The sequence below is a fragment of the Pseudogymnoascus verrucosus genome (genome assembly GCF_001662655.1).
Source record: "Pseudogymnoascus verrucosus strain UAMH 10579 unplaced genomic scaffold scaffold_26, whole genome shotgun sequence".
Taxonomy (NCBI): Eukaryota; Fungi; Ascomycota; class Leotiomycetes; order Thelebolales; family Thelebolaceae; genus Pseudogymnoascus; species Pseudogymnoascus verrucosus.
This window is the reverse complement of record NW_017263677.1, coordinates 115,139-130,035: the sequence shown is the minus strand read 5'-3', so window position 1 is coordinate 130,035 and position 14,897 is coordinate 115,139. Positions and strand designations below refer to the sequence as shown.

The 14,897-nt window shown below is 50.9% G+C and overlaps 5 protein-coding genes across 5 annotated transcripts; 3 read left to right on the top strand and 2 right to left on the bottom strand.

Moving 5' to 3' along the window:
• Positions 1 to 11: 11 nt before the first annotated feature.
• On the bottom strand, positions 12 to 1,706 carry VE01_06715 (uncharacterized protein; the record flags this gene model as incomplete). Its single annotated transcript, XM_018276155.2, has 4 exons — positions 12 to 898; positions 951 to 1,204; positions 1,253 to 1,580; positions 1,628 to 1,706. The coding sequence occupies 4 exons, from the start codon at positions 1,704 to 1,706 to the stop codon at positions 216 to 218; spliced, it is 1,344 nt and encodes a 447-aa protein (XP_018129725.1). The 3' UTR covers positions 12 to 215.
• A 2,370-nt stretch (positions 1,707 to 4,076) lies between these two features.
• On the top strand, positions 4,077 to 4,938 carry VE01_06714 (uncharacterized protein). Its single transcript, XM_018276154.2, has 2 exons — positions 4,077 to 4,184; positions 4,235 to 4,938. Exons 1-2 carry the CDS (start codon positions 4,124 to 4,126, stop codon positions 4,849 to 4,851), a joined length of 678 nt encoding a protein of 225 aa, XP_018129726.1. The 5' UTR covers positions 4,077 to 4,123; the 3' UTR covers positions 4,852 to 4,938.
• Positions 4,939 to 5,687: 749 nt separating this feature from the next.
• Positions 5,688 to 6,729, bottom strand: VE01_06713 (uncharacterized protein). The gene is made up of 2 exons (XM_018276153.2): positions 5,945 to 6,729; positions 5,688 to 5,893 (listed from the first exon to the last, which is right to left on the bottom strand). The coding sequence occupies exons 1-2, from the start codon at positions 6,575 to 6,577 to the stop codon at positions 5,807 to 5,809; spliced, it is 720 nt and encodes a 239-aa protein (XP_018129719.1). The 5' UTR covers positions 6,578 to 6,729; the 3' UTR covers positions 5,688 to 5,806.
• A 1,314-nt stretch (positions 6,730 to 8,043) lies between these two features.
• VE01_06712 (uncharacterized protein) lies at positions 8,044 to 11,049 on the top strand (the record flags this gene model as incomplete). The annotated part of the gene is made up of 6 exons (XM_018276152.2): positions 8,044 to 8,359; positions 8,412 to 8,602; positions 8,655 to 8,791; positions 8,841 to 10,629; positions 10,688 to 10,968; positions 11,046 to 11,049. The coding sequence occupies exons 1-6, from the start codon at positions 8,311 to 8,313 to the stop codon at positions 11,047 to 11,049; spliced, it is 2,451 nt and encodes an 816-aa protein (XP_018129720.1). The 5' UTR covers positions 8,044 to 8,310.
• An 850-nt stretch (positions 11,050 to 11,899) lies between these two features.
• On the top strand, positions 11,900 to 13,330 carry VE01_06711 (uncharacterized protein; the record flags this gene model as incomplete). Its single annotated transcript, XM_018276151.2, has 3 exons — positions 11,900 to 12,055; positions 12,124 to 12,385; positions 12,436 to 13,330. Exons 1-3 carry the CDS (start codon positions 11,971 to 11,973, stop codon positions 13,328 to 13,330), a joined length of 1,242 nt encoding a protein of 413 aa, XP_018129721.1. The 5' UTR covers positions 11,900 to 11,970.
• Positions 13,331 to 14,897: the final 1,567 nt, after the last annotated feature.

Below are 14,897 nucleotides of genomic sequence, written 5' to 3'. Positions count from 1 at the left end.
CTATATACAGACTGCCGATCCTGCACAAATGAACGGAAAATGAGAATAGCAACAGTGCTGTGCCTCGCTAAAAAAGCAAGCAGCTCTCCATTTTATCCCCACCAACCACTCATGTTCAGGCTAATTTACAACCACCCCATCGCATACGAGTTGAGGCTCAGTTAAAACTAAGACAACACCTCGCAAGACGTTCGCCTTTACTCAATTCTCCCACTTTAGAAAGAAGGGTTGGCATTGTTGAGCAGTTGTGCGAAGTATGCCTGGAACCACTGTCCAGCCTCTGGCGCAGGCTTAAGAGCATCATCCAGCCCGCAGTGAGCATCGTATCTCACAGCTGAAGAGTCAGAAGTGCCATCACACTCTCCACCAGGCTTGATCCACACGAAGGCATCGGCAAGCGCGTCACCCGTGTTGGTTGTTGGGCGGACACCGAAGCCCGTCCCCTTCAGGTTGCACCAATCGCCCCAGGCATTCTGTGCAGTAGGCTGAACTCCGTTGCGCGAGGTGTCAATGATGAAGTGTGCTGGGAATCCAGCGTTGGTCAGGAGAGGAGCGATGGCGTTGATGTAGCGCTTCTCGTCGCAGTTCGAGTCACCGCTGGTGTACGATGGGCAGGTCGAGATACTCCACGCGTTGTAGTTCGCGACGTTGGTAGCGAGACCACGGACGGCAGCTGGCTTGCCTGCGGAGCTGTATATGCTGCCGAACATGTCAGCTGCAGGGCCGATGTTGGCGGCCCAGCCTAGCCAACCACCATGGCCGGCATCGAGGTACATGGAGACATTGGGAAGGTTCAGCTGCTGCATTGCGTAGACGGTGAGGGACTTGTACGTGGCCGCCGCATTGGCGCACTTCGCAACGCTTAGGTTGGTCACTAGGTTGGCAAGAGAATCGGGCTCTGGCAGCAAATCAGAAAGAGTAATAGTGCGGGGCATTAAGGGGGTACTGACCAACGACAAGAACGACCTTGGTCTTGCTGTGCTTGACGAGGATTGCCCTGATCGCATCGATGTAGGCTTTGTAGTTGGCAGCGCCATTGTTGGCGATGGAGTATTCGCCGTTGGAAGCGAGGGCAGCACAGTCACGGTCTGGGAGATCATAAACGACGAAGGTTCCAATAACTGGCGGGGATGCACCAGCGGCGTTTAAGGCCTCAATGTTGGTGAGGTATGTGTCCATAGTTGGGACCTTGGCAGCAGTATCGCTTTGTCAAGTTAGTAACAAGCCCTAGATTTTCTGCGTTGCAACTCACAGCCAGACGAATGTTCCGACCTTAGCGACGGCGCTGGCCTTGACAGCCGCAGTGCCAGTCAGAGATGGAATGGCGGAAGTGTAGATTTCAGACGAGTAGTACGGGTTGGCGTAGTGCTGGACATTCGCGAATGGATTGCCCACGGTTGGAGGAGAAGTGGTACCAGTACCCGCTGAGGTGGTAGTCGGAGCGGTGGTGGTAGGTTTTGCGGTGGTGGTTGGGTTTCCTCCACCTGAACCAGGCAAACATTGCGAGTACCAATCATTGGAGTAGGTGCAGGTATATCCGGACACACAGGTGGTCGCACCAGTCCAGCCATTTCCACCGCCTGATCTGGTCAGAAAGAATACAACTAGAGGTCGGATCAGAGCTTACATTGCGCCCAGGCACCACCTTGAGCAAGGACTGTAGGTGCGAGAGCCGCAGCCGCTAGAAGGACGTTCTTCAAAGCCATTGTGAGTGTTAAAGATTCTAAAATGCTGGTGACTTTGCTGATGTCGTTGTAGATTCTCCAGGACGGCCACTCTTATAGAAATATCGGGAAATTAGAAGTCCAAACAGATTAAGAGATAAAGAGTCCGCCAGCAATAGATTGCGGAAAAAGCAGCCGTCTTCCAAAGAGTCTGAGCTTGGCTGGGAAGAAAGACATGCCGTTATGAGAAGTTGAGCCGGGCATCCCTGGTTTGAGCTAGAAAGAGGCGTGTTCTAGAATGCTTCTAGCTCAGGGCCATCATCACGAGGCGATATCGAGCGTCGAGAAGGCGTTCATGGCAGTGATACACCTGGGGTAAATCAAGATGCGCGCTTTATGATCGGACGCCGCTTCCGGGACGGGAAAGATGAAGTCCTATAGAGCACCATGTATTACGTTCGGTATGGAGTACACCACCATGTAAGTCTCATCTGAGTGGCTACCAGCTATGAGAGGAGAAGCCAGCGACAGTAGTCTAGGTAAATAATTGGGGGTATCGTGCGGGGGGATATGTGCAAGGGCATGGCCAGCGCGAGGGGTAAAATGCCAATAAGATGAGGAAATCCAACGGGATGGACCACTTAGTCCACAGAATAACTCTCTACGCAAACTAACAGCCAATAAAATACAGAACAGTATATTCTGGGATAATTGATACTTCCATATGCGGTAGAAATCGTCGGTTGAAGCTTTTAAATAGAGGTTAATAATATTTCTACAAATAATATATAAGCAAGCAAAAGCTTATTGTTCGGATGTCACCGCTTGTTCGGCCGGCCAGCCGAGGTTATATTGAGAGCAACAGAGAAATATTAGAGAATCAATATGGAGAACAGGTAGGCACCTGATGAGCAGTGCTCCACAAACCTAGTGATGTGATAAACGCGGCAGGAAAAGTCACATGGGGCGGCTGTCCTGGAACGAGTACCATGGATCCCGTTAATGAAACGGGAACCTAGTCCTACATGTGATGCCCTGGGCGACAGCAGTAACCAGGTGTTTGTATTTGCGGGGAGGTGCGCGATGCAACGACGGCACCGTCGCAAGTGGTGGAATCGGGTTACCAGTAAAATAGAAAGAGGGCGCGCTATGAGCTACAGGACGCCCAGCCCCTTGCCACACAGAAGTGGATGCACGAACAATAGACACAAGGCACAAGCCACACAGCACCTAACTGTATAGTTCCGCCGAAGCTTGCTGAAAGATGAAAGTCACGGGGTGGATGCCAAGAAGTCGAGTGAGAGTCCAGACCAGTTCGCATTCATCTGCACAAACACGGAATAAAACCCCCAAGACGATGTTGAGAATCGCTTAGGAGGAGCAGAAAACGATAAAACGACGCAATGATACAACAATACATACTACTATATGCGGATAAAATCAATTGGCTATTTTTTATCCGGATAGTACTCGAATATGCGTACTATGGGGAGTACTATAGAGCTAGAAGAGAGGGGTTGTGGTTCATTTAGAGTGCGGGAAGCAGGTCCGTTAGCGCCACCGGTTACATTCATCATGCAGACCCCTGTCGTCCCTGTCACAAATCACGGCAGTGGTGTGGTCTCGAGAGCGGGGGACACTGGGATCCTTTCATTCCCCAGAATTCCCACAGATGTAGGGATATCGTCGAACAACTGCCCCCACCGACACATAATACCCTCGCTGTGCCCGGGAATGGAATAGATCTTCCTGATCATCGGTCATGAAGTTGCCTTTCGCTGAGGCTTGACGGAGTTTGTAGTACCGACCGACCGGCACTCGCAAATCAGTAGGTTGGACTCTTCTTACCTCTATCCCATATACTATGCCTTTCCATGCCACACATTGCGTGATTGCGAATCTCCTGCTTGCGTGGAATTTCATATATCTCATGCTCTTTCATTTGAAGTGGAACAGAGGAAATGTAAACAATGACGTCTCCTGCCTGTCGCTGTCGATACTTTCATGGCATGGATAGATGCACCAAGTACTTGGGTTGTTCGCACTGTTAAATTTTCGTGTCCAGGGATCCACCTAGTTTCAAGATCGCTCGCTGGATCTACTCTATGTAGAACAGAGACTATCAAACACGGCCATACGGATGCTGTCGATCTGTTCTACGGTCAAAGATGGATACCCATTTCGGTACTATTTCCTGTTGTTAATCTGCTTGGAACAAGATCGTCGTCATCATAGCCATTTATATATACAAAACTTGGTGACATGATGCCGCAACTGGCGCTTCCATGGCATAAGGATCATAGTTGTCTGCGTGCATGTCTGGCTATATTGGTCACTTCAGACTCCAGAATAAGCCGATCCTCCAATTCTTGCGCCCGTATAAGTTATAAAAGGCGACCAGTGTTTGGTATTCTTTCTCAAGGTCATCCCAATACGCATATATCGCCTCCACCGCAAGTATGAAGCTCTCTGTCGCTGCTCTCGGGCTGTCTGTCCTTGCCCAACAGGCTTCCGCCCATTGTAAGTTTGAAGTGCTCGTACAAATCTAATAAATGCTTATATGAATTCAGACATCTTCCAATATCTGACCTACGATGGCACCCAGTCTGCCGCGTACGAATATATTCGCGAGAACACAAACTACAACTCTCCAGTAACTGACCTCGCCTCAAATGACCTCCGCTGCAATGTCGGCGGAGAGACTGGAGCCGGTGCAACCATAGCCGTAACGGCTGGCTCGTCAGTCGAATTTACTGCCGACGTCGCCGTCTATCACCAAGGCCCCGTGTCATTTTACATGGCCAAAGCCCCCACCACCGCCGAGTCATTCGACGGCTCCGGCGATGTCTGGTTCAAGATCAAGGACATCGGCCCTACCTTCAGCGGCGGCGCTGCAACCTGGGACCTCGGGTTGACCTACGGCGTCACGATCCCCGCAAGCGTGCCGGACGGAGAGTACCTCCTTCGCATCCAGCAGCTCGCCATCCACAACCCATGGCCCGGGGGAGTCCCGCAGTTTTACATCTCCTGCGCGCAGATCTCGGTCACTGGTGGTGGCAGTGGAAGCCCAGCCCCATTGGTAGCGATTCCAGGGGCGTTCGCGGAAACTGACCCTGGATACACCGCCAACATTTACTCTGACTTCACCTCTTACACTGTTCCGGGCCCTGAGGTCTGGCAGGGTTAAGAGAAGGGAGCTGAGAGAACGGCTCTTTTATAGAGACGTAGAGCGAGATATGAGGAGAAGTGATATAGAGAATTGGTGCGATCTGTGGTATGTAATTTATCGCTGTATATAGATTTTTTCAACATACGTACATATCATGAATATTTTGACTACCAACTTGAGAACCAAAGAAACAGTCTATTCTAAATCATTCGTAGTATTATAATAGGGTCAAAGCCAAATGATATTATGAAACTCACCCATTTAATAAGGTTTTGTGTTGTTGAAATCTCCGGTTGCGGGCATATTGCTCCCATTCTCACACAGTTTTGTCGGCTATTCGTGGCTGGTCAAAGCTAACTCTCATATCAGCCTGCTTGAACAACCTTGTATGAGCTGGCCGTATTTCATGCTTGTGATAAAACTTGCCGGCTTCTCGATTACCACTGCACTGTCGTGGGTGAAGCTGAGAGTAGTAGACTAGTTGAAGGGACAGAGTCATGTGGCAATGAATGGCCGCCGCTTCACGTATCTCCATGCATAGTGCTCTATGAACGTCGTAACGCATGCTCTATCAATGCACAGAACACATTGCTCGCAAAGTGGATTTGGCAGATGACTGCATGTACGACAATTTTCCATAAAGCCGGCGAAGGAACAAGAAAGCAAGTGATACTGGCGGCATCGGGTTTATATAACAACCACAAGCCCAATAGGTTAAGTAAGGATAGTAAACTTAGCATATAATGTAGGCATCAAGTTACAGGCAGATTATAATAGGCAAATAAATAATATTGGCGCTGGTAGATTTATATACAATAAATACAAAATGCTTCTTTGGACTATGTACAGTAGTTGCCCATGCTCTATATCCCCATGTACCCATCATATATCCATCATATCCCTCTCATAATCCTGTCCCTAGTTGATCTAATCTGCTATTAACCAGAACCATCCAAACCTCCCAAAAGACTATTTAGCAGGTGAATACGGAAGGGCCAGGAATGGTGTACGCCGGCATTGGGCTCTGGTAAATATTGATGAGAATGCCAGGATCAGTAGCCTATCAGAGTTAGAAATAGTCCGCAAAGAGAATAGAACAGTCTAGACTTACCGAATAAGCACCTGGGAGGGCAACTGTCTCTGGAGTTGAAGCACCGCTGCCACCCGTGACGTTGATCTGGGCACACTCCATGTAGAACTGTGCACCTGATGCCGACGATGCACTGTGCAGGGCGATCAACTCGCCACGGAGCAAATATTGTCCATCCTCAATACACGCCGGGATATCAATGGTCTGAGTACCACCAGCAGCAATTAGCTTCGTGACCGCCCACGTGTCTGTAGCCGAATCATAACCGTCCTCGGAGATCTTGAACCAGCCTCCACCGACACCGGTGTCAGTTGCAGCATCGGTCACCTTCTTCATGTAGGCCATGACGGGACCCTTGTGCGATGCATCGATAACATCGGTGGAATCAGAATCCAAAGTGTGGCGCCAGTACACCTGGACTGTCGAGCCAGCCGTTACATCGATAACGGTCGACGAGGGTGTCGTTGGGTTTGGGCCGCCGTTGCACGCCACATATTCGGATGCAACGTCCGTGATGGGCCCGTCATATGTAGGAACACGGATGCCGACACCGACACCATTCTCGACGCCATTGGCAATCAGCTGGGTCATGATGGTGTGGGCAGAGGCGGCACTGAGGGCCGTAGCCGCTGCAAGGGAGCTTGAAATTCTCATGGTGGCTTAGAGGTACGGGAAATGTCTAGAAAGAAAGGAGTTGATAGTAGAAAGGCAATTGAGGAGGAAAAATGAGAAGGATATTCAGGTGGTTTAAGAACAGAAGATAAATACCTACCAAGCCCTCTATCAGATACTCCAATCCATATACCGTAGAGATCGACCATGGCCTTGAAACTCTCCTTCATAGATGAGGCCCAACAGCACCATAGCGTCAGCCATCTGTGATGATGGAGTCTCCATCCTCCGTAGGCGATGACGCAGGTAGAGTAAGTCGCAGTCTGGCGTATAGTTAGTGAAGTGGAACTTGGCACCGCAGCTCTAGTTGTCATTTCGACAGCCATTGACGGAGAAGGCTGCGGCGGAGGCGTCGGTCCGCTAGGTCGGGGAATCCACATCCGGCAGTTTTATTTTCTGGGGGAACCTCCACATCGCAAATACCGAAGCGACCGTATTGGCTTGGCCCTTCAATCACCTGCCGACGTACGCAGTGGGTGTTGGTTTTATCCATATTGAAGACGGCCGTGAGCTCGACTAGTTGCCTAGTTAGGGGGCTCTGGTAGGTTATGGTAGGCTGGGTGGCGCTGTGGGGTGCTTATGGGCGCCACGCGGACGCAACAGGCAGAGTGCTTTCATCAATATGTGGCATCCCGCATATCAGTCGTCGATCCTTCCTCTTTGTCGCTGACGTCTAGCGTGACATTCATTGGTTAAACGGAGTTATATACGGGAGTATGTATGGAAGCCAGTATAGTACGGCATACCCCTGGTCCCTGGCGGCACTCTCACCCCGCAATCCCGCCGAATCCGCCCAACCCGCGAAATGGCCCGGCGCCGCCCTGTCAGGTTCACTTAGAGTACTCTAGTGTCAACGCCCACGAGGACGACGGCCGGGTGCAGGGCAGATATCCTCCGAATAAATTGCATGCAATACTCTACTCCTCCCCTAAACGGTGTATTTAGTGTACTCCGCTCTGCCACAAAGTACAGCAAACTCCTTGCCAATGGAAGAAATGGAAGCTACTTGGAGTCCTTCTGTGCTACTAATTTACATTTTACCCCACATGTCATGTTAACATCAAACAAATCTGCCATACAGCGTTTGCCATCTAGCGCCACCCAATCGTGCTTGGTTAATTATTCCACTGATAATATTCCTTGCCCGATATCACTTGCCCTCATACTTATGCTTCCTTTGATTACCGTCAGCTAAGTGCGGGTACGGACAGGGCAGGGGAAGAGATCCCATCGCCCGTCGCGTAGATTACCCGTCGCTATGGATCCTTCGAGGGGATGTAGGGGAATAGAGACTTATGGATGCAAGCCAGTTGGCTTGGTATCTCGTGTACTCGAGCATGCACTGTTACGCTGCACAGTAACCCTTGACTAAGCCTTTCAGGCACAGCATGTTCCTTTCCTGCCCCTGGCTGGATGATTCCTAACGTGCCAATCTCTCCCCTTGGCAATAATCGGCAACATGATCCGAGCCAGCAGGCTGTTGCTTCTGTTGCTTATGGTGCTTGGGGTGCATTCGTCGTCGCTGTATCTGGTACCTGACAATTAGCTACGGTTTGGTTCGTTCCCCGCATTATTGTCTCGTCCGGCGTCAGCTCTAGATTGCGATGCAGTCGCTGGGATAAAAATCCCTTGGCTGCTATATAGTCAAGCCTAATCCCATTTATTTCCCAGCAGCTCGACGATTGCTCTTCAACTCGTATCCCAAAATCGTAAAGATGACGGCTTTCAGGTACTTGTGCGGAGCGTTGGCTGCTGCCGGAACTGGTACGCCCTAATGAAGCCTTTATATCATTTCCCAATGCTAATTGGAATACAGTTCTCCAGGGCGTATCCGCTCAGGGTGTTGCAGGAACCTACACGGATGCGGATACCGGAATTATCTTTGCTACACAGACAATTCCCGATGGAAACCCGCTCCAAGGTCTCACAAAGGGTGGGTACACCGTTGGTATGGCATTGCCAGCCAATGCCGCCACTGTCGATGCAACTGAGTATATCGGAATGATCGTAAGTTACTCATTTCAGAAAATTAAAGGAAATCTAAGCTGATTATGACTAGATTGGTTCATCTGCAAACGCGACAACGGCTGGAACTGGATGGGCAGGATTCTCCCATGGCGGTGGTATGACCAACAACCTTTTGCTCATGGCATGGCCATATAATGGCAAAATCTTGACCTCTTTCCGTCAAGCATCGTAAGAAGGTTCCCATTGCTGGCCCATTCCCCTGCTGACACGAATTTAGCGGTTATGTTGACCCTAACATCTATACTGGCAATGCCATCCTTTCTCAAATCTCAGCCACTATTAATGCGACCCATTACAAGCTGATCTACCGTTGCCAAAACTGTCTTGCTCTAGATCTTTCCGGCGGCACTGATACGACTCATTCTACCAGCGGTGTATTGGTGTTGGCATGGGCCCAGGCTTTCCCAGCTCCAATTACCCCGAGTGATCCAAACTCGGATATCGTTCAGCACGACAATGGTATGGGCATCTACGGTGCCCCAGCCGCCAACATGATCCAGGCCAACTATGCTACGTGGGCTGCGCTGGCAGTGCCGCCAACCACTACTACCGCCGCTCCTACATCCACAGGAACTGCTGCCCCTACAACCACAAAATTCCCAGTTATCCCCGTCCCTACCGGGACCTACGATTATATTGTAGTTGGTGGTGGAGCTGGTGGTATTCCAGTAGCAGATAAATTGTCTGAGACCGGAAAGAGCACTCTCCTTATCGAGCGTGGGCCACCATCTTCTGGCAGATGGAAGGGAACAATGAAGCCTACGTGGCTCGAGGGCACCAACCTCACTCGCTTTGATGTTCCTGGTCTTTGCAACGAGATCTGGGTTGACTCAGCCGGTATTGCCTGCAACGATATTGATCAGATGGCAGGTTGCGTTCTCGGAGGAGGAACTGCCGTCAATGCTGCATTGTGGTGGAAGCCAAACCCAATCGATTGGGACTACAACTTCCCCACTGGATGGAAGGCGGCCGACATGGTTGCAGCCACCAACAGGGTGTTCTCGAGAATCCCGGGAACTGATACCCCGTCTATGGATGGGCTGAGATATCTTCAACAGGGAGAGAACGTCATCGCAGCTGGTCTCAAGCAAGGAGGCTGGAAGGAGGTTACCGCCAACAACGTTCCCGGCGAGAAGACCAAGACCTTCAGTCACACACCATTCATGTTTTCCAATGGAGAGAGAGGAGGACCCATGGCGACGTACTTGGTAACCGCGAGCGCGAGAAAGAACTTTGGAAGATGGGAGAACACCTCCGTCAGGAGAGTCATTCGCGTTGGTGGACACATTACCGGTGTTGAGGTTGAGCCATATGCCGCCGGAGGTTACACCGGTATCGTTAAGGTCACCCCCATTACTGGCCGCGTTGTTCTTTCCGCTGGAACGTTCGGAAGCACCAAGATCTTGATGCGCAGTGGTATCGGCCCAGCTGATTCATTGGCCATCGTCAATGCCAGCACTGTTGATGGCCCAACAATGATCAAGTCTGACGACTGGATCACCCTTCCAGTTGGAAACAACTTGGAGGATCACACCAACACCGATCTCGTCGTTTCTCACCCCGATGTCGTCTTCTACGACTTCTACGAGGCATACACCAACCCCATCGCCGCCGACAAAAACGCCTACCTCAACAAGCGCTCCGGCATCCTCGCTGAGGCCGCCCCCAACATCGGCCCTATGTTCTGGGATGTCATCCCCGGCGCCGACGGCATCAACCGCCAACTTCAATGGACCGCCCGTGTCGAGGGATCCCTCGGAGAGGAAAACGGCAAGACAATGACTCTATCCCAATACCTCGGCCGTGGCGCCGTATCCCGTGGCAGACTGAACATCCTGAAGGATCTCACCATGGCAGTATCTCAGGTTCCATACCTTCAAAACGCCAACGACATCGCCGCCGTCGTCAAGGGCATCGAAAACTTGCAGACTGCTCTCAGCGGGGTTAAGAACCTCACTTGGCTCCAGCCAGCGCCCGGCGTCAGCGCTGCCGACTACGTCAAGAACGTAAGTAACCCCCGCGTCCTGCGTCCTCTATTCCTCACATCTACTAACACAACAACAGATGGTCGTCGCCACCGGCAACCGCCGCGCCAACCACTGGATCGGAACCGCCAAGATCGGCGGCGACGACGGCCGCAACGGCGGCACCGCCGTTGTAGATCTCAACACCAAGGTCTACGGAACAGACAACCTCTTCGTCGTCGACGCCTCCATCTTCCCCGGAATGGTCACCACCAACCCCTCCGCCCTGATCGTCATTGCCGCCGAACAGGCCGCCGCCAAGATCATCGCGCTCCCAAACAATGTTGCTCAGGCTAAGTACGCACAATGCGGAGGCCAATCGTATTCCGGTAGTTTCATATGCGTCACCGGTACCACCTGTACTTACTCGAATCCTTGGTACAGCCAGTGCCTGTGAGGTGAAGGAGTAAGAGGGAGTGCCCATGCCATGCTGTACTCGAGAGTAAGCGGTACCTGAACGGAAGGTCCTGCGAAACCCAATAGTTAGCAGCAGTGTGCGAACGAGAAGACTGCGAAACCCAATATTTAGCAGTGCTTGCATGGCCGGGATGCCTATCTGGGGGGGCATGTGCATATTTTGGACATTGGCGGAGATGTCTATTCTTTGTATATATTAAATTGGGGTTATATTCCACCACATTACCGAAGTTTGCATTGGTGTTTGAAAACATGATGTGAAGTGATGCAAGTATAATAATGTCAATTGCTTTGACATGCATTGGAAAGTCGAACTAGCACTGTTGCAGTAGTTTCGCTATGTGAAAGAAGGTAAATCGACGATTTGTGCTTGTTATATTTGAAGTTTGATTTTTGTGAAATTTAATGGCCGTCACTCCTTTCAGATCCCATAAATGCATACTCTATTTAAACGTAAATTTCTCTTCGCCATACATTACACTCCCCAGAAGTATTATTACTGGCATCTGTCGTATCTATTTCCACTCCCGACGTTGAAATAAGAGTAATGAATTACTCTTCACTTTTCGGCAAGGTTAAAACCAGATACTGACATATCTCCACCACCATTTTAATATGTCAGCAACACCCCCCGCCATAGATCTGCAAATAAAGTTCCCCCTTATCAAACCCAATCGCGACGACAACTACATCCAAATCGTCGAAGAGTCATCTCCTTCAAATGGTCAACACCTGCCTTCCCCTTCAATATATAGCGCCCGCCTCGGCTTAACCGAGGCGGGATCTCGGTCGTCACCTTGTGGGGTAAGAAACGCGGGGTAACCACGTCCCGACACGAACCTGATATACTATTAAAGCACAGCTCCGTGTCTATGTTATAATCCATACCCATACCCATAACTCACCATGCCATCCCTAGACCAACAATTCCAGCAAGCCTGCGACGCGGGCGATCTCCCCGGTGTCGTCCTGCTAGCCAGCGACAAAGCAGGTTCGTGAAATGAGAACCCAATTCACATGCCTGAAACCCAAACTAAACTAACTGACCTCCGACAATAGGGAAATTCAAATATGAAAAAGCCTTTGGGCTGAAATCTCCAGGGGAGAAGATAGATATCAACGCGACTTTCATCCTGGCATCATGCACAAAACTCATGACCACCATCGCGGCCATGCAGTGCGTTGAGCGGGGGGAGATCAGATTAGACGACGACGTCTCAACAATCTTGACAGAATTAAAGGGTATCCAGATCCTCACCGGCTTCAACGAAGAGACAAATGAACCTCTTCTCACCATCGCCAAGAACAAAATAACCCTCCGGTACACCTCCACACTCCAACAATTCCCACCCAGACTAACACCTCCTCCAGCCACCTCCTAACCCACACCTCCGGCCTCGGCTACTTCGGCATGAACCCCCTCCTATCCCGCTTCTTCAGCACCCTCCCCCCAACCCGCACCGCCAACACCCCCCTCCTCCACCGCATCACCTCCCCCCTCCTCTTCGAGCCCGGCACATCCTGGGAATACGGCACCGGGCTCGACTGGGCTGGCGTGCTGGTCATGCGGCTCACCGGCACCTCGCTGGAAGCTTACATGCAATCCCACATCTGGGATCCTCTAGGCATAAAGAACATTACCTTCCACCAGGAGTTGAAGCCCGAAGTGCGCCAGCGACTCGTCACCATGACGAAACGCGGCGCAAAGAAGAAGGTATGGAGTAAACCCTCCACCAGCGGGGAGAAGGTGGAATGGACAAACGACATACTGTACGAAGACCCCTGCGCCCACGAATACGGCGGCGGCGGCGCAATCGGCTCCGCAACAGACTTCCTCAAGATCCTCACCTCCCTCTGCGCCTCCTCCACCAGCGTCCTCTTAAAACCCGCCACAATCGACGAGATGTTCACCCCCCAACTCGCCCCCAGCGGGCAGCGCGCATTAACCCTCTACAACGCCGCACTCGCCGAGACCAAAACCTTCACGAGCCGCAAGTCGTCAACAAAGCTTAACTTCGGACTCGGCGGCCTGCTGGTGCTGAGTGATGATGAAACCGGGCTGAAGGCGGGAACGATGACCTGGAGCGGACTCCCGAATCTGCTGTGGACGATTGATAGGGGGAGTGGGGTGAGTGCGTTTTATGCGGGGAATGTGCTTCCGTTTGGGGATTTTAAGAGTCATGAGATGCAGCAGTTGTTTGAGAGGGAGGTGTATGGGTTGGCTGCTGCGGTGGGGGTGGCGGTGGGGTCGGGGTCGAAGTTGTGATATGGGGTGGGTTGGGTGTCGATGCCTTGAGATGGATGGGCGAGATGATATCTATCTATTAGATTATTCATTTATGTTTTAGAATACACACAGCAGTAAATCAGAAAGCAGGCATAGTTCATGACCATGCAAGTTCCATCTACACGACAAGTATGACAAGTGCCCCTACGAGGACAATAACATATAAAAATTGCTAGATCATCGACCGGTGGTTGTTTCGAGAAGCCCGAGCTGTTTTCGGAGACCGCGCACGCTACAGCTTTCGAAAGGGGGTGGTGAGAAGAGGTGTGTGGTGAGAAAAGGGGGGGGGGGGTTGGTGGTCAGAAGGGCCCGTAGTGACGAGAAATAGTGACGGTGCGCTGGGGGCGGCGAGTGCGGTCTTGAGCGGTTCCTTGCTTTTGCGCCCCTCTCTTGTACCGCTCCATCTCTTTCTCTCACCATGAGCAACTAAGCTAAAGGGAATATCCCTAGGTTGATAATTTAAAGCCGCATGCGCTACCCTTTTTAAAACTTGGACTCACTGGCTGCCTGCTTAAGACCACATGCGCCGCCCTTTCAAACCACACGCGGCAACTACTTAAGACCATACGTGCTGAAGTAGGAAATTTAAAAAATGGCCCTCATTGAGAAACTCAAGAATGCGTACGATACGTGCGTAGATTTGGTATAAAAAGTTGATAGAAATCTAAACCTCCCCATCTCTCAGCTCATTATTTCTTATACCATCTTCTCCCGCTCGTCCCCAACAATCAGATATTTAAATATAAACAACACCACCCCCTAATCTTCCTTCCACCCTATCTCTTCCATCCATCCCGAACCCATAATCTCGAAAAGCATCATCATCACCATCACCACCACCGCGCTACAATACAACACAAACCCCATTAACGTCTGTCCCTGAGTGGCGAAAAAACCACCGTGCCAAAAAAAATAAGAGGTACTTTGACTTTGGGCATCTCAAATTCTGCACACTTATCAATATCTCTTACATTACTGCATAAATCGTATTCTATAGCTACTCCTAAGCACCCCAGACCGCTCCGCTAGGAAAATTATGTTTGCGTTGCCACTGTCGCGCCTGATTTGCAGAGGGTAGGCATTTGTTGCGAAACAGACTTCCCCCACCATAGCTCCACCATTGAGCTCTTACAATTCCTAGAACATATGAAGGGATTGTCCCGAGCTCTTAAACCCTCACAGCTAAACGGGAGATCGTCATCAGCCATGTGGTGGAAGTGCGGGGCAAATTCATGTACGTATAGTTGCTATGGAAATTAATACCTGAAGTCAAAGCGACCAGTGGTTTCGGTTAGTGTAACCTGACCCCCACGTCTCACAATGTTAGCTCGCTTATGTCATTGTGTGGCAAGGCTGCGTGGTTTTTACCCACGTGACAGACCTTAGGCGTGATATGGGGCACACTAAGGCAGCAGCGGTTGAATGCATGAGGAATCATGCATTCGAGCGGCCGCATCACGTGAAAGCTTTACGCCATGAAGGAGTTTCACACCTGGATCTCAATGATTCTCTTGGCTCTCAAAGGACTCTCGTTTACTGCAATTTG

Excerpts from the sequence above, each read along its gene's own strand:
- VE01_06714 (XM_018276154.2), top strand. The coding sequence starts at position 4,124 with ATGAAGCTCTCTGTCGCTGCTCTCGGGCTGTCTGTCCTTGCCCAACAG. Across the intron at positions 4,185-4,234 it reads CCAACAGGCTTCCGCCCATT|ACATCTTCCAATATCTGACC; the intron begins GTAAGTTTGAAG and ends ATATGAATTCAG.
- VE01_06713 (XM_018276153.2), bottom strand. The coding sequence starts at position 6,577 with ATGAGAATTTCAAGCTCCCTTGCAGCGGCTACGGCCCTCAGTGCCGCC. Across the intron at positions 5,894-5,944 it reads CCCTCCCAGGTGCTTATTCG|GCTACTGATCCTGGCATTCT; the intron begins GTAAGTCTAGAC and ends TAACTCTGATAG.